The following is a 22,761-nucleotide window of genomic DNA, read 5'->3' as shown; positions in this document are numbered from 1 at the left end:
TTAATACTGAGAGAAGTAGGAATTGCAGTTTGTTTAGTGAAAGAGAAATGTCGAAGAATGTGGTTGTATTCATCTGATTCTTACCAAGCATATGTTAACTGAAAATACTTTATAACTTAGATGAGATTTGTTAGGGAATGGCAAGCAGAGCAGGGTGTGAAGGAAGAACTAATAGAGGTAGTTCTGAATTCTAGAAAGATATTAAGATACATCAGAATATAATGGTGGATTGTGTGATAGGTTAAGGTAGTACAGTATGGGAAGACAAGGATATGTAGTAATCTTAAAAGGTTAAGGTAGTACAGTATGGGAAGACAAAGAAATGTAGTAATCTTAAAAGATTTATTAATTGATGGGGTTGAGATAGAGCTGACATATGTATGCATGTCCCTGTCTTTAAGCCAGGTATTCTTAATCTCCAGTCCTCTTTCATCACACTGCTTCACAAACTGTTGATTATTTTCATTCACCTCTGGTTATGTCAGGCCCTCAAATAATACCCTCAACTGCTTTATTACATATCCTCACATTAGAATCTTCCATCATTGATGCTCATTCATATGCATTAAAACTTCTCAGATGCCCATTCATCTCTTTTGAAAACACCCACCTATCTACTTTAGTCATCTTGTTTCTAGGTATATAAGTGCTAATAATCACCCACCTCTTACAATCCACTTTCAGTTTTACTTACATTGATCACTTCCTTACATTCTATCACACTCCCACAACTCCTTCTACAACAGTGCCACCCCTTCCTTAGCTTATGCTCTCACACTAACCTCTTTCTTTATCCCTTGGGTATTCCCAAATTATCCTTCCCCCTTCCCCTCTAGCTTTGTTTCTTTCGGGGCCAGGTTATCCAGATTTCTGTCCTTAAACATGCTACAAATCCCTCCCTTCTCATCTTGATTACATTCACACATAAATTAGATACCCCAGCCTGTGCCTTTGATGAGGATGAGACTCCTCACAGAGCTTCTTCTGTTCTAACTCATTATTATGAAGTGAAAGAATAAGGAGGGTAGGGTTTTCCAGTTTCCTGTCCTCAAACATGCTACATATCTCTCCCTTGGTTACATTCACACATGATTTAGATACCCCAGCTTATGCCTTTGATGAAGATGAGACTCCTCACAAAGTTTCTTCTGTTCTAACTTATTATGAAATGAAAGAACGAGGGTAGGGTTTTCAAACACACACGTGTGCACGCACTTCTGCCTCTTGTAGTCTCCATCTACAACATGCGCAGTACATTGAGATTGCGCAGATTGTATGAAGATCAGCACTGGTGAAGATGACTTTGAAAATATGATTTTTCTGTGTGGGGGCTATGATTTTGATACTTTGTATATGACAGCAAGCATGTAGATGTAAGCAAATGTGGCCTTTCTTTGTCTGTTCCTGGCACTGCCTTGCAAACATGAAAATGGTGACCAGGTTCGAAAAAATGAAGAAAAGCGCAAGAGCATTGTTTAGCCATTTCATTGTGTTTTTTCTTTTGCCCTCTGGATTTTTTTTTTTCTAATTCCTTAGGAGGTGCATTAAAAGAAATTTAACTTTTTTCATATGGATTATGATGCCACAATTATGGTTATCATATACACAAATAAGGCCAGTAGTCAGTTCCTTCAAACCATACAAATACACAAGAACTTGCTTTTGCTCCAGTTTTTCCTCTTTGGGGCTTACCTCATGTTCTTACAAGTGCATCCAACTTACTCTTGCCAGACCTGTACATTTCCACCTCACTCTTCTCTATCATGATGAGAGATTTTCTTCCACATTGGTAAACGCATCCATCAGTCTCCATATTTTTAAAGGCATAAGAATGCTAATATGTGTTGTGAGCTATGATATGCCACAAGCAAAGAGGTCAGCAGGTGGGGCAGGCATATATGTACTGCATGCTGCTCATGTAGATAAGATGGGGCGTGTCTTGGAAAAAGTTGTTTGATTGTTCTCTGCTCTTATTACAGGATGACTAAGGCATATAAGCTGTTACAATGACTCATCCTTTGTTTGGGTTGCCATCTGTAGCTAGTCAATAGATTTTTTAATGCTCGTGAAATTTAAGGCAATACTCAAAGTGGCTACATTGAGAAAAGTAGCGCCTCACTATGCTTTCCTTTATTAAGTACTTTAGAAGCAAGAAAAAATACCTGATGCTATTGGTCCAACATTAATGACCTAGTACTCGGTCTCATATCTAAGATTTCCAAATTTGCTGACGATACTAAACTAGTAGGTAGAGCTGTAAACAGTTGGGATTGTGAAATGATTTAAAGAAATTTTTACTTACTAGCAGAGTGGCCAGACAGATGGCAAATGAAGTTTGATATTGACAAGTGTAAAGGTATGCACTTTGGAGACAAGGATAGAGGTTGTGACTACAAACTGTTCGGAAACTCTCTAACTAAAGTAAAAAGAAAAGGGCCTTGGAGTTGTCATTAGTAACAATTTGAAATACACTAAAGTCAAGCAATAAGTAAAAAAGGTAACCAATGTTAGGTTTCATGGCCAGGAACAAAGATTATAAGACACCAGAAACAATTCTCTCGCTTTGTAATTCTCTAGTAAGACCACATCTTGAATATGTAGTCCAGTTTTAGTCCCCGAACTATGGAAAAGATGAGGAAAAATTAGAGCAAGAAACCTGGCACACAAGGAGAGGCTAAGATGATAGGATCTCTTCTCCCTTAAAAAATGTCGACTTTGAGGTGACTTAATCGAAGTGTTCAAAATTCTGAACAAGTTCTATAATGTAGACCGTGATCATCTCAGAATGTTCTACAAGAAAATACAGTTACTAGGAAAAGTGGAATAAAACTCAAAGCTACAAGATGTATGTACGTGGGGAAACTTTTCTTATAGGTGTGTTGAGCACTGGAATAAGTTACCATCAGATTTAGTGAATGCAAAAACTATAAATACCTTCAAAAGTCATTTAGACAAATATTTTATAAATTCAGGTATACTTTGAGAAAAATGCCAGAAATGAACATATAAATGAAATTGGTGATGGGGACACTATAAGGCTAATGTGCAGCAGTGGGGAGTCGGTGATAGCTTGAAAAACTACCAAGTGAAATTGAATTATTTTTTTTGTCTAGTTCAATAATTTTTATATTTTTCTTCAGACAACACAATTGTGAGCCAATCAGGCTTCCTATTGTCTTTCTTTCTCATGTAAGCTCATGTAAACATCAAATGAGAATGGCTTAGTAAATAGATAAGATAAAGAAATGGCTTCCCCTCTTAACAAGTATATTGATTCATTGTTTATGGTATCGTCAAAAATTTCTAAAATCATAAGCAAAAAATGTATTTCTGAACATGAAAAGTAAGAAACTGTACATGATATATATTGAATGCTGTGAAGTACATAGATATCAAGTAAAATTTAAAATGAACAAGTCAGCTGGTCCTACCGATGTCTCCCACAGAATGTTGAAGGGAGCAAACTGGGAAATAGCATTTCCAGACAAAAAATTCATCTCATTACTACAAGAAAGGAGTGCTAGAATACCAGAAGCATGGTAATGAAGCATTTTCCCAAAATATTCATCACATTACTACAAGAAAGGAGTGCCAAAATACTGGATGCATGGTAATGTAGCACCAGTTTTCAAAAAAGGAGATAGAAAAATGCACTCTGAAGTTCTACAAAAATTGTTTTAAGTTTTTAGAGACAAAACTGTTAAATTCTTAAAAAATTACAGCCATAGTGATGTATGAAGCTGGTTTCAAAATAAAAGATAATGTTTGATAAAACATGGAATACTCTAGTCTTATGTAGAATGACTGGGATGCCAGAATACACTTTGATATTATTATGTATCTTCTCCAGAATACTCTTTGTTATTATATATCTTCAAAACAAGAAAAATTCTCTGAAAGATTTGTGGATACCTTTATGTCGGCCTGATCTGCTGCTGAGCGTGGGGGTGGAGGTGGTTGTGGGAGACACATCTGACAGTCCCTGATAAAAGATTAAGTTGATTTTTCTTTCTCTGAAACTTGTTTTACAGTGCACTCTTTCTTTCTATAGTCAGGTACAGTATTGTTGGTGAATATCATGAATATGTTTTTAAATATTAAGAAATTGGAATAAAGTGTGAAGATGGCAAGTGGCTAGCATACGTGGTGAGGGAATAGGTTGTGCTTTTCTTTGGAAATATTTTAGCTGTGTACGCACCATCCATCAGAAAAATGCTCCATAAAGTAGGAAATCAGGCACGCTTGTAACTTAATTTCTTCCAAAAGTATAAGGGTAGTAAGGATACCTCCTTTGCTGGCCACGCTCATTCTTACATAGAGGTCATTCTCTTGAGTCACCTACTTCCAATAATATTTTGTTATTCTTCTTCACTTTCCTAACTTTTTTACTTCTTATTTTCTGCCCCAGGAGTCCTATATGTCTTTATTAGGCTCCTTCCTCACTTACGATTAGGACCATAGGCCATAATGTGAAGAGTTGTTTGTTTGTCTATACGCAGAGAGTGCAGGACAATTGAATAGGAAGTGCTTGGTGTTGCTGTTGTGGCAATTACATTTTGGGTATGAAGGGTCTTGGGATATGGTGGTACAGTGTTTGTAGCGTTTTATGTATGGGTGATGTCAAGAGCGCAGATGTGAAAGTGACTTTTTTGTTTGAGGAGTGTTGAATCTGGTAGGAGTTAGTCTGGTGGAGAAGTGTTTAAGACTGAAGTAGGAGTGTGGTTGCATCGTGCTTGTTTGGTAATTTCACTAAATATGTGTTTTGTCATGTCATATTTGTTGGTGGTGGGGAAATCCATGAGTAGAGTTTGCTGAAGTGTGAGGTAGAGGTGAGCTTTTTATATCTGTTTGGAGGTTGGCAGTTGGTATGGAGTGGATTAGATGGAAGGTTTTGTGCTGATACATATGATAACTGTTCCTCGTCATTGTTTAGGTCATCCAGCAATCCACTGTTTTCTGCAGGATCACTGTGTACACTCGACCTGCAGTCAATGGCTTGTTATGCATAATGGTGGCTCTAGGAGTGCCAAGGAGAGTAAAACTTTTCCCCCAACCTTCCTTGCTACAGAAGAGACCTATTTAGATTGCTAATTGTATGACAAATCATCTGAATGTTTAAACAGATGGGAAAAGTATTGCATCAGTTGTAGTGGGCTACTGTTTTTCAAGAGTGCATGAGCTTATGTATGCTCCCATTCAAGGGTTTGACGACAGTAGCTAAGTATTGCCTCAGCTGTTATTTTGTGAAACATTGTTATAAGAAAACCAGACATTAATAATTGACTAGTAACAGAAGCAGATCATCTCTCCTCAGGTGGTAGACACAAGTGGCGTACTGATATCAGATGGGGTGGCAGTTGGTAACATTGTTGAAGTAGCAGGTGGTGATGGAAGTGTCGTAGATGAACCTCAACAGATTGATTCTCAATCCCACCACCAAACACACCAGCAGCAGCCAATGGAGGTTGATGCTCTTACAGAGCATGCTCAAGTTATTGGTAAGTTTATAGACATATGTTTTTTCAGAATATGCCTCAATACTCTGTTTATTGTTTTGCCACCACCACCCACCCTACCTACCCCAAAAACCATCACCCACACCCACCACCAACACCACCCATACCTACCTACATCACCCACCACCAACACCACCCATACCTACCTACATCACCCACCACCACTACCCATATTTCTACTCCCATCACTATATCCACCACCTTTGTATGCTTTTGCTAGTTCGGGACTGGAATATATGGGAAAGGATAGATATAGGTGACCTGAAGGTCCAAAACAAGGTTATCTGTAAAGGGATACTCCAAATATAGTGGTAGAAACAGGATAGCAAGGCATATGTGTTCAGTACATTACTGTATATTACAAGTGTGTTACTGAAGATATATGGAACTCATTATTTGGTACACTATGACTTTACCAGGTACTGTTGTCACTATAGTTGTGTTGAAGACTAAAGTTGGAATGCCTTGTTTCTCATTGTAAGGTAAGATATTGGTGAATGCCCAAAATATATAAGCATGATGTATAAAGTGCTTGTATGTGGCATAAAAAGGAACTTTACTAGAACAGTATTGACAATGATATTAAAGTATTTTGAGAAATATAGTACGACTTATATACATGGGAGGGTATTGATTGAGAGGGTGAAGGCATGTACAGAGCATCAGATTGGGGAAGAGCAGTGCGGTTTCAGAAGTGGTAGAGGATGTGTGGATCAGGTGTTTGCTTTGAAGAATTTATGTGAGAAATACTTAGAAAAGCAAATGGATTTGTATGTAGCATTTATGGATCTGGAGAAGGCATATGATAGAGTTGATAGAGATGCTCTGTGGAAGGTATTAAGAATATATGGTGTGGGAGGCAAGTTGTTAGAAGCAGTGAAAAGTTTTTATCGAGGATGTAAGGCATGTGTACGTGTAGGAAGAGAGGAAAGTGATTGGTTCTCAGTGAATGTAGGTTTGCGGCAGGGGTGTGTGATGTCTCCATGGTTGTTTAATTTGTTTATGGATGGGGTTGTAAGGGAGGTAAATGCAAGAGTCCTGGAAAGAGGGGCAAGTATGAAGTCTGTTGGGGATGAGAGAGCTTGGGAAGTGAGTCAGTTGTTGTTCGCTGATGATACAGCGCTGGTGGCTGATTCATGTGAGAAACTGCAGAAGCTGGTGACTGAGTTTGGTAAAGTGTGTGGAAGAAGAAAGTTGAGAGTAAATGTGAATAAGAGCAAGGTTATTAGGTACAGTAGGGGTGAGGGTCAAGTCAATTGGGAGGTGAGTTTGAATGGAGAAAAACTGGAGGAAGTGAAGTGTTTTAGATATCTGGGAGTGGATCTGTCAGCGGGTGGAACCATGGAAGCGGAAGTGGATCATAGGGTGGGGGAGGGGGCGAAAATTTTGGGAGCCTTGAAAAATGTGTGGAAGTCGAGAACATTATCTCGGAAAGCAAAAATGGGTATGTTTGAGGGAATAGTGGTTCCAACAATGTTGTATGGTTGCGAGGCGTGGGCTATGGATAGAGATGTGCGCAGGAGGATGGATGTGCTGGAAATGAGATGTTTGAGGACAATGTGTGGTGTGAGGTGGTTTGATCGAGTAAGTAACGTAAGGGTAAGAGAGATGTGTGGAAATAAAAAGAGCGTGGTTGAGAGAGCAGAAGAGGGTGTTTTGAAATGGTTTGGGCACATGGAGAGAATGAGTGAGGAGAGATTGACCAAGAGGATATATGTGTCGGAGGTGGAGGGAACGAGGAGAAGAGGGAGACCAAATTGGAGGTGGAAAGATGGAGTGAAAAAGATTTTGTGTGATCGGGGCCTGAACATGCAGGAGGGTGAAAGGAGGGCAAGAAATAGAGTGAATTGGAGTCATGTGGTATACAGGGGTTGACGTGCTGTCAGTGGATTGAAGCAAGGCATGTGAAGCGTCTGGGGTAAACCATGGAAAGCTGTGTAGGTATGTATATTTGCGTGTGTGGACGTGTGTATGTACATGTGTATGGGGGGGGGGTTGGGCCATTTCTTTCGTCTGTTTCCTTGCGCTACCTCGCAAACGCGGGAGACAGCGACAAAGTATAAAAAAAAAAAAAAAAAAAAAAAATATACATCACTTAGATAAATGGGATCAAATTGCAAAGAAATTAGATATAGAAATAAGTTAAGGCATGGGGAATATTTACATCATGTATTTTCTTCTTACTTCATATTTCAACTGTCCTCTAAGACAAAAATGGCTTTGTTCCTCTCTGTGAGATCATGCTTCACCATACAGCAAGCTGTGAAATTTATCAAAAAAGGGGTGACTGTGTTGTTGACTGGTTGGTGAGGATATTCATTGTATGTATGGTTCTTGGTGAAGTGCCTGAGGATTGGTGGAATGCATGCATAATGCCACTGTACAAAGGCAAAGGGGATAGAGGTGAGTGTTCAATTTACAGAGGAATAAGTTTGTTGAGTATTCCTGGGAAATTATATGGGAGGGTATTGATTGAGAGGGTGAAGGCATGTACAGAGCATCAAATTGGGGAAAAGCAGTGTGGTTTCAGAAGTGATAGAGGATGTGTGGATCAGGTGTTTGCTTTGAAATGTAAGAAATACTTAGAAAAACAAATGGATTTGTATGTAGCATTTATGGATCAGGAGAAGGCATATGATTAGAGTTGATAGAGATGCTCTGTGGAAGGTATTAAGAGTATATGGTGTGGGAGGCAAGTTGATAGAAGCAGTGAAAAGTTTTTATCGAGGATGTAAGACATGTTTACGAATAGGAAGAGAGGAAAGTGGTTGGTTCTCAGTGAATTTTGGTTTGCGGCAGGGGTGCGTGATGTCTCCATGGCTGTTTAATTTGTTTATGGATGGGGTTGTTCGGGAGATGAATGCAAGAGTTTTTGAAAGAGGGGCAAGTATGAAGTCTATTGTGGATGAGAGGACTTGGGAAGTGAGTCAGTTGTTGTTCGCTGATGATACAGAGCTGATGACTGATTTGGGTGAGAAACTGCAGAAGCTGGTGACTGAGTTTGGTAAAGTGTGTGAAAGAAGAAAGTTGAGAGTAAATGTGACTAAGAGCAAGGTTATTAGGTTCAGTAGGATTGAGGGACAAGTAAATTGGGAGGTAAGTTTGAATGGAGAAAAACTGAGGAAGTGAGTTGTTTTAGATATCTGGGAATGGATGTGGCAGCAGATGGAACCATGGAAGCGGAAGTGAGTCACAGGGTGGGGGAGGGGGCGAAAGTTCTGGGAGTGTTGAAGAATGTGTGGAAGGCGAGAACATTATCTTGGAGAGCAAAATGGGTATGTTTGAAGGAATAGTGGTTCCAACAATGTTATATGGTTGTGAGGCATGGGCTATAGATTGGGTTGTGCAGAGGAGGGTGGATGTTTTAGAAATGAGATGTTTGAGGACAGTATGTGGTGTGAGGTGGTTTCATCAAATAAGTAATGAAAGGGTAAAAGAGATGTGTGGTAATGAGAAGAGTGTGGTTGAGAGAGCAGAAGAGGTTGTATTGAAATTGTTTGGTCACATGGAGAGAATGAATGAGGAAAGATTGACAAAGAGGACATATGTGTCAGAGGTGGAGTATGAGGAGAAGTGGGAGACTAAATTGGAGGTGGAAGGATAGAGTGAAAAAGATTTTGAGCCATCGGGGCTGGACATACAGGAGGGTGAAAGGCTTGCAAGGAATAGAGTGAATTGGATCAATGTGGTATACCGGGGTCGACGTGCTGTCATTGGATTGAACCAGGGCACGTGAAGCGTCTGGGGTACACCATGGAAAGTTTTGTGGGGCCTGGATGTGGAAAGGGAGCTGTGGTATCGGTGTATTAGACATGTCAGCTAGAGACTAAGTGTGAACGAATATGGCTTTTGTTGTCTTTTCCTAGTGCTGCCTCGCAAGTGCGCAGGGGGAAGGGGGTGCCATTTCATGTGTGGCGGGGTGGTGATGGGAATGGATGAAGGCAGCGAGTATGAATATGTACATGTGTATATATGTACATATCTATGTATGTACATATATGTATATGTTGAAATGTATAGGTATGTATACCTACATATACATACAGAAGTATACATATATACACATGTACATATACTTGCTGCTTTCATCCATTTAACATTTACATTTATAATTATTCATGCAATCAGATGATTTGACACTATAAGATGCTAGAAGGATGATTGGGTGGGTATTGAATGCAGTGGAAGCATTTTATGTATGTGTGGATGTTATATGAATGATGTTCTCACTTTGTGAATTAGCTTTGTGTCCAATGTGAAAAAAAAGAGGTACTTTATCAGAGTAGGTTAGTGTAGTGTGCAGAGTTAAAAAGTATAAAGTGCTTTATTGGTTTAGAATTCAATGTATCTTTTTTAATACCCTTGGTATGGGTTAAGAATGTGTATGAGTGATTCTCAGAGTGATTCTACAGTTCCTGATACACTCTGAAATTGGGAATGGGGTAATGATGATGGAAAAATATTTACTTTTTGTTGTTATGATAGTAGATGATGATGTCTGTCATAATATGTTGATGCATTTTTTAAAAGGTGACATGGATATGCTACAACAAGGGAGTGAACTTATCACCATGACTGGGGAAGAACTTTCAGCAAGTGGAGAGGCTGGCACTGCAGCTCTTCTTGCTGCTGTTTCATCTGGGGGAGACACTGCCTCGCACCAGATTGTTAGTGAGACACCACAAGTTATCAAGAGCAGCCTTGGACAATTTGTTGTGCTTCAGCAAAACCAGGTTAATATGGAAACTTATTCATTATAGACTGTATTTTGTATCATTACTGCATAAGGTTCTGTTAAAAGTAAGGTTAGCACAATTTTTTGTATATATTTCATTTTAAAAGTAATTTATTGTTAATGTATTTTTTTAGTTTTACCTCATAAGGAGTTTTTTGATTCTTCATTGTGAATGACCATACCTCTGCTCATTTTGCATGAAGTTATTTTAACTAGCTATTAACCATATTTTTACTTTTTTCTCATTTTCTTGGAAGCCCCACATTATAGAATAGCTAACTCTGCCTCTAAGAAACTGGGTATCCTGTTTAGATGTTGAAACTTCTTCTCTTCTGAACAGTTGCTCCCTTTATACAAAGGATTGATTTGTCCTTATATGGAGTACTGCTTTCACATCTTGGGTGGTTCTAGCTTTGCATCCTTACTTGACAGAGTTGAGTCGAAAGCAGTCCAACTTATAAGTGTCCCATGCTAACATCCATACCTGACCCTCTTGCCCTGTGTTGCAGTGTTGGTTCACGTTCCCTCTTGTATAGTTATTACTTTTGTTTTTGCTCCTCAGAGCCAGCTGCTTGTGTGCCCACACCAATAGCTAGACCACGCAGTACTCGGCAAGCTCCTGCGTCTTATGATTACTGTGTGGACATTGGCAACTCGAGGGTTGGCCTTTTGACAACTGCTTATTTCGTTACATGTTGAAGCTTTAGAACTCTATTCTCTCTTGTCTTTCCCAATAACTATAACCTGGCACTTTTTAAAAGAGGTTTTTCACTTCCTTCAAAATTTGTAAATACTTTCCCTTGTCTTTTCTTTTTTTGTTTCATAATTCCCTCTTATTTCAGTTAAGACCTATCCTTCATGTGGACTTTTTCTGTGAATGGAGCCTTCAACATGAAAAAAGAGTATGAATGAAATTGTAAAGATTTTATATAAATACTTATAGGTTCTCTGCAGGGAGGGAGTTTTATTGGGCCCCATCTCTTTTAAGATTTTATACGATCATACAACTCCTTAAGTTTATATGTGCTGTGTGCTTTAACCATGTCCACAGCCATTCTGTTCTGTATATCTATCACTGTTATACTAAAAAAGTACTTGTTCATATCTTAAAAATTTTCTTAATTTCATTTTAGTTCTCTGTAAGAATTGTCACCTGTGTGCTTCTTTGATTTGTATTAAAAACAGTGCTTGTAATCAGGTCACCCCATATTTTTCTCTTTTTTCTAAAGTGGATATATTTAAAGCCTGTAGCCTTTCCTTGTCACTTAGCTGTCTTAATTTTGATAAGTTTTTTTTTTTTTTTCACTCTGTAGCCTCTTTATTAACTTTTTGTGCTTCTTCAAGTGTACTGGCCAAACTTGAGAAGCATGTACCAGTTTTGGCCCTATGTAGGATATGAAGAACTAGGTATATATGACCTTATCGACATACTTGAAGGCTATTCTAATATACCTGATTCCTTGCTTCTGACCTGCTTCTGACCTCTATGACTTATGACCATCTGTACACATGACTGGAAAAAGATATAAATTAGAAAATAAAAGTGATGAAATATGAACTAAAGAATCTTACTTAAAAGGTAAAAAGAAACTACGGAATCATACAATGAAGCTGGTTGATAAAAAATGAGATAATCGCGATAGAAATTGAGTAAGATAAAAGAATGCTGCACAAGTATACAAATTCTACATACTGTGCTGAAATGCATCTGACTTACATTCATTTTGAGATCTGACTGGTCAATCAGAACAGAACTTGAATGTATGTCAGGTAGGGGATGTATTTTAAATTTTTTTTTTTTTTTATCTTCCAAAATTTGTAAATAATTTACCTTTTCTCTTCTTTTTCCCTTCTCATTAACCTCTGAATATTTCAGTTAAGGCCTGGCCTTGATGTGGACTTTTTTCCATGACTCCATTTTTAAAAAAGGATAAAAGTTTTTCTCCTTTACTATTCTTTTGATGTAGAACTCTAGCAACAGTTTAGTGATGATGTCAACTTCTAAGGCCTTCTCACAATCAGAAATATGAGGGTTATTTCCTGTCAGTTCATCCCTGTCTCATATGCTCCGGAATATGTCATGATATGATTAATTAATTTTCCCCACAAGTTGATATGTATGCACTGCTAATGGCCTTAGAAAGATCTCTGATAATTTTGACACATTGTGACCAAAGGTTAGGGGGACAGATGTCATGAAACTGTCATACAGTGTGAATTTGTAATGGCAGATCAGCTTGTAGGCAGGCTGTCATAACCAGTCATTACCAAGTACCTTTTTAGGTCTCATTAGCACTAAAAGGTGGCATCTCAGTTTTCTGCTTTATCTGTGTGTATTTGCTTGAACATTAGTGTTTATCTTGCTCATCTTTAACATTGCTATGTGAAACTCACTTGATTTGAATAATTGATATTATGAGGTAAATGTATATGGCTTGTAATTTTCAGATCTTGTATAGAATTTCCAAATTATGGATTTTTATTGGTATTTTTGGCCTCCTTTACTTTCGAGAAAAATAGGGTCAAATTGCTTACTTTAGTTGTCTTGTATATTATCAGCAAATTTACTCTTGGAAATTCTGAGGAGGCCAGTTGTTTGTTAAGAACATTTTTTTTCCCTCCTTTTTTCTTTTACCCTTCTGCAGAATTCTCCTTTTTCTCTAACTCCCCTTCCTACTTCTTTCATTATCTATCTATTTCTTTCCCCCTCCCCCACTCTGTGACTCACAACTGCTTCCATAGGTCTGTTCACTGCCACATACAAATGCCACAAATCCACAAAAGAGATAAGTAACCTAAATTTTAATTAATATGTGTTGGCACACTTGGATATTAAAACATTTTAACCAGTATCCTGCATTTGGAAACTAATAATATTTGTGTTGAGGGTCTGTTTTCTGGTTTTGAACTGGTTAAATCTTTCACAGATCAGATTTTGCATGAGCCTTTAACACTATCAGCAATTTTTTTTTTCAACAGATGTGTTTACACCAAGATTGTTGGCATTGACTTGGATAGCCCCTTGGGCCCCACATTGGCAAATGTATTTTTGGCTCAATATGAGACATGATGCATGATGATTGTCCTTCATATTTAAAGCCTTTGTTGTCTTTTCCTAGCGCTACCCCGCACACATGAGGGGGGAGGGGGATGTTATTCCATGTGTGGCGAGGTGGCGATGGGAATGAATAAAGGCAGACAGTGTGAATTGTGTGCATGGGTATATATGTGTGTGTCTGTGTGTGTATATATATGTGTACATTGAGATGTATAGGTATGTATATTTACGTGTGTGTATATACATGTGTATGGGGGTGGGTTGGGCCATTTCTTTCGTCTGTTTCCTTGCGCTACCTTGCAAACGCGGGAGACAGCGACAAAGCAAAATAGATAATTTTTTTTTATGTGAATAACGCATTCCTTTTATTTTAGATCCCTAGAGCCAATTTCAGAATTCTTGAATTACCAAAAATTCAGACACCTTTGCATAAAGATCCTGTCTGAACAAGAGACCAATGATGGCAAGCTACTTTTCCTTGATTGTCATCACTCTAATGTTTTACTGTGTACCTCAATATATTGGAAACCTAGAATTACAGGTCTGGCTACAAAGTTTTTACTCATTTATTCCAGAAAGATGTGAGCAAAATCTTAATACAGCAGTAGTCATAAATGTCTTATGAAATTTGCTGTTACTTTTACTGCACTTTATTTTGAAATACAGTTTTTAAAACACTGCATATCATTAAATGGATTTAGTGCAAGGCACTTTGACACCTACCATGGTAAACAGCTAACTGTACTACAGCAGACTAATCAACAAACACCATTTGGTAATAAAAGCTATTGTATATTTCTGTATACCCTTAACCGATCCCAGGGTTGTCTCATCAAAAAATATCTCCAGATAACTAGTGATTTTTACCCCTAGTTATAGATCACTTATATTCAGACTTAATTTAACCATTAATAGCTTCTTTAAAAAAAAAGCGATGTTTACACCTAGTCACAAATCAGTTACATTTAGGCCTACTTTTATCATTACCAGCTTTTTTAGATTCAGATATGTTACATATGCATAAGGACTTATTGGCATTTGTTGTCTACAGATACCAGTGCCACTGCTGTAGTACAGTATATATTGGCAGATCAATATGCCAGTCAAAGGTATGCATCTTTGAACATAAACAGATGTTGATTAGAAGTAACTGGTGCTTGAGTAATCCAGTTTAGAACACTATTTGTACACATCCGGAGAATGATGACCACCCCCATACAACTGAACTCATTTTCAATTGTCACCTCTCATTCCAGGGGGCAAATTTAAGGCCTCCAGCCTTTCTCTGTAGCTCAGCTATTGTAATTGTGATACCATCTGTATTACTTTCCTTTAGACCTTTATTGGCTCATTGCATGTTTTAGGTGTGATGACCAAACTTGAAAATCGTATTCTAGTTTTAGCCTTGCATATGATGTGAACACTTGTTGGATGAGTCACAGAGATCAAGGATCGAGGCAGTTGAAATTAGTTATTTTAGAGGAGCATGTGATTCAACTAGATGGAAATAAGAAAGTAATGAATTGGTTTATGAGAGACTTGGCTTGGCAAGGAAGTGCAAAGGGAATGAATTCTGGAGTGATAGATTGGATTGGATGAAATGTAATACTTTAAGGGACTTTGGGCATGTGCAAAGAATGCAAGACAGGAAGTATACAAGGATAGTGTATGATAGTACGATTAAAGGGGTTAGTGTGAGAGGGAGACCGCTTGTAATGTGGGGAAATAGAGTGGAAGAGTAATGAAGAAAGAGAAATTGAGAAAGAATGTGTAGAATTGTGTACATAAGGGTAGCAATAAGTGGAGGCTCTTTTGCCATGACCACCCACTTGATGGGAGTTCCTGGAGGGAATGGGCATCAGAAATATAGATAGATAGAATGTTAATGCAATTCTAATATATGCAGGCATACCGTTGGTGTCCTTAACTTGTCTCCTAAAGTGGAAATCTAATGACAGGTCAGAATATGTTTACTCCCAAGTCTATCACACACAGATTCCTGCAGCTTCTCTCTTGTTAGATGATATTCATATTGAGGGCCTTCATGTACTGTGATGCTGCTCATTACTTTACATTTGCTCAGATTGTGTATCAGACCAACTTCGGAGTATGTCAGTGTCATCTTGTTACTTAATGCAGTCTTCCATTCTTTTTAACTTCCCTCATGACCTTTCCATAATCTGCAAACATATCCAGATAGGGGTCTGTACCTTCTGGCAAGTCATTCACATAAAGCAAGAAGAGCAATTGTCCCAGGACAGAACCTTGTAGCACTCTGCTGGTGATATCAAGCCAGTTTAAGAAGGCTGCTCAGATGTGTATCCTTTGTTTCCTTTCATTAAGGTAACTACGTCCATCAGAGAAGTTTCCCCCTTATTACTACATTACTACCTTGTAATCAAACTACTTAGTCTGCTTCCCTTCTCTTTTGTCCAATGCTAAGCTCACTCTTTTCTAAAAGTCAAATGGGTTCATTATGCATGACCTTCCTTCCCTTAAACCATGTCATATCTCACAAAGGTAATTTTTCCTCTGAAGAAATTCAGTTATTTGCTTTTTAATTATCTTTTCCTTTACCTTATAGACCTAACTAGGTATGGAGACCAGTCTGTGGTTCAGCACCTTTTCCCAGTTTCCTTTCATTTAGATAGGTATGGCATTTGCCCTTTTCCACTCCATTGGCACTTTGCTTTTCTCCAGTAACATTTTTTTTTGTTTTCATACTATTCGCCATTTCCCGCATTAGCGAGGTAGCATTAAGAACAGAGGACTGGGCCTTTGAGGGAATATCCTCACCTGGCCCCCTTCTCTGTTCCTTCTTTTGGAAAATTAAAAAAAAATGTGAGGGGAGGATTTCCAGCCCCCTGCTTCCTTCCCTTTTAGTCGCCTTTTACGACACGCAGGGAAGTATTCTTTCTCCCCTATCCCCAGGGATATCCAGTAACATATTGAACAGTATTTCAAGAGGTTTGTTAAGTGAATCTGCACACAGCTTCTTCATATATGCTAAGGTTCATCAAGACCCTGAGCCTGGAATAGGTCAAGATTCTTTAGTATTCTTTGATTTTTTAGAGATTCTTTTTACTCATGTTTTGTGCACATACAGTAGTAGCCAGGTTTTCATACAGCCACAGCTTAAGGCTTAAACAGAAAGAGCAATAATTCTATGTTCACATATTCTGTAGTGTTCTTTGAGAAGATGAATTCATCACATTATAGATTATAAAGTTTTGGTACATATTTTAAGCATTGTCACATATGTAACAGTTGGATTAATGGATCTGTGTCATGGTGAATGAATGGAGAAGATTTTGATAAAATTGTCATTCCATGAGTAGAGGAAAAGGTCATGGTGCCATTATTCATATTTTTATGATGCTACCTCTTTTATATGGGTAAAACAGTTGAATGTTAGAAAATGCATGTGATCATATGCCTCTTTTGTTTTTTGTTTTTTACAGAACTCCATATCTCTGGGATCTATGAGTAATCGTATAATAACTTCTGGTGGACAAGTTGTAACAACAGTGGGTGGGCTTAGTAACAGCAGCAGCAACAACAAGCCTGTTGTGGTAAACACTTCCCAGCTTGGTGGAACACTGAGACAGCAGATGGTTGTAACCCAACCAACCCCCCAGACACAGCAAGTACGAACAGTGCAGTTTAAGCAAGCACCGCAGACGCAGTCACACAACAGTGGAGTAAGTGAAGATATTTATTTGCAAAGCTTATGTATGAAGAGAGAAGTACTAAACTTACCTTTGCAAATGGACTTGAACACACACACACACACACACACACACACACACACAGTGAAAGTTATAGGGAAAGACTTTAAATTTGCCAACCTTGGAATAGAGAAGAGCGAGGGGTAACCTAATCACAACCTTTACATTTTTAAAATGGATTGATGATGTGGACATTAAGCAGTTCTTCAAGAGATATAGGGATAGAGCAACCAGTGGACAAAACATGAAATTAAAAAATGTTTTCGTAATGTTTTCGTAAAAGATGTAAAGAAGTACTTTCTTAGTATGAGTAATGGATTAATGGAATAGAATGACTGAGGATATGGTCAATTCAGACAGTTTTATGATAGATTATGTTTAAGAGATTATGTTCAAGAGATGGGGCCCCATGAGTGTAAAGCTTCCTCCTCATAGAGTACAAATAAGAAATTATGCATATACACCGACGTACACACACACACACACACACACACACACACACACACACACAGTGGTAGTGCAGTGATTAGTGCTCTGAGTTCATATCTGAAAGATCCCTGGTTTGAATCATGTGCAGTGTGAGACAGATGGCCTGATTTCCTAACTCCTATAGTCATCGCACGCCTAACAGTTAGTAGGTATGTGGATGTTATTTGACACTTGTGGCTCACGTCCTGGGGATGATCATCAGCTTGTATTGTATTAAGGAACTCAAAGGGGAAGCTCCACTCAAATTATGGCTGTTGAATCATGTTATGGGTCTCCTTGGTGTGATGATTAGTGTTACAGACTTGAGTCAGCATGGGCCAGCCTGAGGTTGGACTCACATGCATTCAAATCTTTGGCATGGCAGTCAGCTTATTGCCAATCCAGGTGCTCCTCCTTCACTCGGAGCTGGTCAGTAAATGGGTATCTGGCTTAGGCTGGGGTTTGTGTATACATAATTAGGGGTAAAGACATGGTACATATATACAAGGTTAATAGATGGGTAACACAAGTGTAAAATTCTCTCCCTGTAACACATTGATAGTAATCGCACATATTTGCATTAATGCAGTGACCTACGTGTGCAAACACCTACCAGTCGACCTATCCTCATATGCACAGATGCTTGCTTACAAAAGATAGCCTTCAGTAGTGCAGTAATTAGCATTGCAACATACTAATCCCATGGCAGCCAGCTTTGCAGTTCATTTTCTGTTTTTGGGCTTGTTGATAAAAGGATACCTGTTGTAGGCTTGTGTATACATATATTTTATCATACAACCCTAGGACCACTTTTATGGCACATCTCCATCTTATGAGGCTGTATACCTTGTAGGAGCAGGGAAATGTTAGACTACTCTGGAGCAAGAAGAACTTTGATGAAACTGAAGTGTCCCCATTTATCGCTTATGATGGTGCAGCCACATCAAAGGTGACCTCTCACTCATGGTACAGCCACTTGATGACAGTCTAATAGTACTGAAACTATGTGTACTTTCTGTTATGAAAATACTCCACTTGTCAGTGATATATGGTGGAGGGTGGATGTGTTGGAAAGGAAATGTTTGAGGACAATATGTGGTGTGAGTTGGTTTGATCGAGTAAGCGATGAAAGGGTAAGAGAGATGTGTGATAATAAAAAGGGTGTGGTTGAGGGAGCAGAAGAGGGTGTGTTGAAATGGTTTGGACATATCGAGAGAATGAGTTAGGAAGGTTGACAAAGAGGATATATATGTCAGAGGTGGAGGGAACACGGAGAAGTGGGAGACCAAATTGGAGGTGCAAGGATGGAGTGAAAAAGATTTGGAGCTATGGGGGCCTGAGCATGCAGGGGGGTGAGAGGCGTGCAAGGAATAGAGTGAATTGGAACAACTTGGTGTACCGGGGTCGACATGCTTTCAGTGGATTGAACCAGGGCATGTAGAATGTCTGAGGTAAACCATGGAAAATTCTGTGGGGCCTGGATGTGGATAGGGAGCTGCAGTTTCAATGCATTACACATGTCAACAAGAGACTAAGTATGAAGAAATTTGGTCCTTTTTTGCCTGTTTTCCTGGCACTACCTCGCAGATGCTGGGGGTGGCGATGCTCTTTCCTGTGGGGTGGGGTAGCTACAGGAATGGATGAAGGCAAGCAAATATAAATATGTACATGTGTATATATGTATATGTGCATATATGGGCATTTATGTGTATATCTATTCATATATATTTATTATACTTTGTCGCCGTCTCCCGCATTAGCGAGGTAGTGCAAGGAAACAGATGAAAGAATGGCCCAACCCACCCACATACCCATGTATATACATACACATCCACACACGCACATATACATACCTATACATCTCAATGTATACATATATATATACACACACAGACATATACATATATACACATGTACATAATTCATACTGTCTGCCCTTATTCATTCCTGTCGCCACCCCGCCACTCATGAAATGAAAACCCCCTCCCCCTGCATGTGCACGAGGTAGCGCTAGGAAAAGACAACAAAGGCCACATTCGTTCATGCTCAGTCTTTAGCTTTCATGTATAATGCACCGAAACCACAGCTCTCTTTCCACATCCAGGCCCCATAGAACTTTCCATTGTTTACCCCAGATGCTTCACATCCCCTGGTTCAATCCATTGACAGCACATTGATCCCGGTATACCACATCATTCCAATTCACTCTATTCCTTGCACACCTTTCACCCTCCTGCATGTTCAGGCCCCGATCACTCAAAATCTTTTTCACTCCATCTTTCTACCTCCAATTTGGTCTCTCACTTCTCATTCCCTCTACCTCTGACACATATATTCTCTATGTCAATCTCTCCCCACTCATTCTCTCCATGTGACCAAACCATTTCAAAACACCCTCTTCTGCTCTCTCAACCATATTATCTTCTCTCTCAACCATGAAATGTCCTCAAACATCTCATTTCCAGCACATCCACCTTCCTCCGCACAACTCTATCTATAGCCCACGCCTTGCAACTATATAACATTGTTGGAACCACTATTCCTTCAAAGATACCCATTTTTGCTTTCCAAGATAATGTTCTCGACTTTCACACAAAGTATAATAAATAAATGAATGGGGTGAGAGAGTATCATTAAATTTTAGGGAGAATAAAAAGATGTTCTGGAAGGAGGTAAATAAAGTGCGTAAGACAAGGGAGCAAATGGGAACTTCAGTGAAGGGCGCAAATGGGGAGGTGATAACAAGTAGTGGTGATGTGAGAAGGAGATGGAGTGAGTATTTTGAAGGTTTGTTAAATGTGTTTGATGATAGAGTGGCAGATATAGGGTGTTTTGGTCGAGGTGGTGTACAAAGTGAGAGGGTTAGGGAAAATGATTTGGTAAACAGAGAAGAGGTAGTAAAAGCTTTGCGGAAGATGAAAGCCGGCAAGGCAGCAGGTTTGGATGGTATTGCAGTGGAATTTATTAAAAAAGGGGGTGACTGTATTGTTGACTGGTTGGTAAGGTTATTTAATGTATGTATGACTCATGGTGAGGTGCCTGAGGATTGGCGGAATGCGTGCATAGTGCCATTGTACAAAGGCAAAGGGGATAAGAGTGAGTGCTCAAATTACAGAGGTATAAGTTTGTTGAGTATTCCTGGTAAATTATATGGGAGGGTATTGATTGAGAGGGTGAAGGCATGTACAGAGCATCAGATTGGGGAAGAGCAGTGTGGTTTCAGAAGTGGTAGAGGATGTGTGGATCAGGTGTTTGCTTTGAAGAATGTATGTGAGAAATACTTAGAAAAGCAAATGGATTTGTATGTAGCATTTATGGATCTGGAGAAGGCATATGATAGAGTTGATAGAGATGCTCTGTGGAAGGTATTAAGAATATATGGTGTGGGAGGCAAGTTGTTAGAAGCAGTGAAAAGTTTTTATCGAGGATGTAAGGCATGTGTACGTGTAGGAAGAGAGGAAAGTGATTGGTTCTCAGTGAATGTAGGTTTGCGGCAGGGGTGTGTGATGTCTCCATGGTTGTTTAATTTGTTTATGGATGGGGTTGTAAGGGAGGTAAATGCAAGAGTCCTGGAAAGAGGGGCAAGTATGAAGTCTGTTGGGGATGAGAGAGCTTGGGAAGTGAGTCAGTTGTTGTTCGCTGATGATACAGCGCTGGTGGCTGATTCATGTGAGAAACTGCAGAAGCTGGTGACTGAGTTTGGTAAAGTGTGTGGAAGAAGAAAGTTAAGAGTAAATGTGAATAAGAGCAAGGTTATTAGGTACAGTAGGGGTGAGGGTCAAGTCAATTGGGAGGTGAGTTTGAATGGAGAAAAACTGGAGGAAGTGAAGTGTTTTAGATATCTGGGAGTGGATCTGTCAGCGGATGGAACCATGGAAGCGGAAGTGGATCATAGGGTGGGGGAGGGGGCGAAAATTTTGGGAGCCTTGAAAAATGTGTGGAAGTCGAGAACATTATCTCGGAAAGCAAAAATGGGTATGTTTGAGGGAATAGTGGTTCCAACAATGTTGTATGGTTGCGAGGCGTGGGCTATGGATAGAAATGTGCGCAGGAGGATGGATGTGCTGGAAATGAGATGTTTGAGGACAATGTGTGGTGTGAGGTGGTTTGATCGAGTAAGTAACGTAAGGGTAAGAGAGATGTGTGGAAATAAAAAGAGCGTGGTTGAGAGAGCAGAAGAGGGTGTTTTGAAATGGTTTGGGCACATGGAGAGAATGAGTGAGGAGAGATTGACCAAGAGGATATATGTGTCGGAGGTGGAGGGAACGAGGAGAAGAGGGAGACCAAATTGGAGGTGGAAAGATGGAGTGAAAAAGATTTTGTGTGATCGGGGCCTGAACATGCAGGAGGGTGAAAGGAGGGCAAGAAATAGAGTGAATTGGTGTCATGTGGTATACAGGGGTTGACGTGCTGTCAGTGGATTGAAGCAAGGCATGTGAAGCGTCTGGGGTAAACCATGGAAAGCTGTGTAGGTATGTATATTTGCGTGTGTGGACGTGTGTATGTACATGTGTATGGGGGGGGGGTTGGGCCATTTCTTTCGTCTGTTTCCTTGCGCTACCTCGCAGACGCGGGAGACAGCGACAAAGTATAAAAAAAAAAAAAAAAAAAAAATGGTGTGGGAGGCAAGTTGTTAGAAGCAGTGAAAAGTTTTTATCGAGGATGTAAGGCATGGGTACGTGTAGGAAGAGAGGAAAGTGATTGGTTCTCAGTGAATGTAGGTTTGCGGCAGGGGTGTGTGATGTCTCCATGGTTGTTTAATTTGTTTATGGATGGGGTTGTTAGGGAGGTGAATGCAAGAGTTTTGGAAAGAGGGGCAAGTATGAAGTCTGTTGGGGATGAGAGAGCTTGGGAAGTGAGTCAGTTGTTGTTCGCTGATGATACAGCGCTGGTGGCTGATTCATGTGAGAAACTGCAGAAGCTGGTGACTGAGTTTGGTAAAGTGTATGAAAGAAGAAAGTTAAGAGTAAATGTGAATAAGAGCAAGGTTATTAGGTACAGTGGGGTTGAGGGTCAAGTCAATTGGGAGGTAAGTTTGAATGGAGAAAAACTGGAGGAGGTGAAGTGTTTTAGATATCTGGGAGTGGATCTGGCAGCGGATGAAACCATGGAAGCGGAAGTGGATCATAGGGTGGGGGAGGGGGCGAAAATTCTGGGAGCTTTGAAGAATGTGTGGAAGTCGAGAACATTATCTCGGAAAGCAAAAATGAGTATGTTTGAAGGAATAGTGGTTCCAACAATGTTGTATGGTTGCGA

The 22,761-nt window shown here is 39.5% G+C and overlaps 1 protein-coding gene across 7 annotated transcripts in view; it reads left to right on the top strand.

Annotated features, from left to right (window-relative positions):
* The window catches only part of LOC139752886 (protein lin-54 homolog), a 111,070-nt gene that overhangs the window by 4,894 nt on the left and 83,415 nt on the right, over positions 1-22,761 (top strand). For 5 of the 7 annotated variants that reach the window (XM_071668912.1, XM_071668913.1, XM_071668907.1 and 2 more), the window contains exons 3-5: positions 5,300-5,498; positions 10,047-10,249; positions 16,771-17,010. In XM_071668912.1, coding sequence (XP_071525013.1) covers positions 5,300-5,498; positions 10,047-10,249; positions 16,771-17,010 — 642 coding nt within the window. The remainder of the gene's footprint in view (positions 1-5,299; positions 5,499-10,046; positions 10,250-16,770; positions 17,011-22,761) is intronic. The other 2 variants (XM_071668909.1, XM_071668910.1) reach the window with 1 other exon arrangement.

This window comes from Panulirus ornatus, chromosome 13, assembly GCF_036320965.1.
Source record: "Panulirus ornatus isolate Po-2019 chromosome 13, ASM3632096v1, whole genome shotgun sequence".
NCBI classification, from domain to species: Eukaryota; Metazoa; Arthropoda; class Malacostraca; order Decapoda; family Palinuridae; genus Panulirus; species Panulirus ornatus.
Note: the sequence above shows the minus strand (reverse complement) of the source record. Positions and strands in the feature narration are given on the sequence as shown.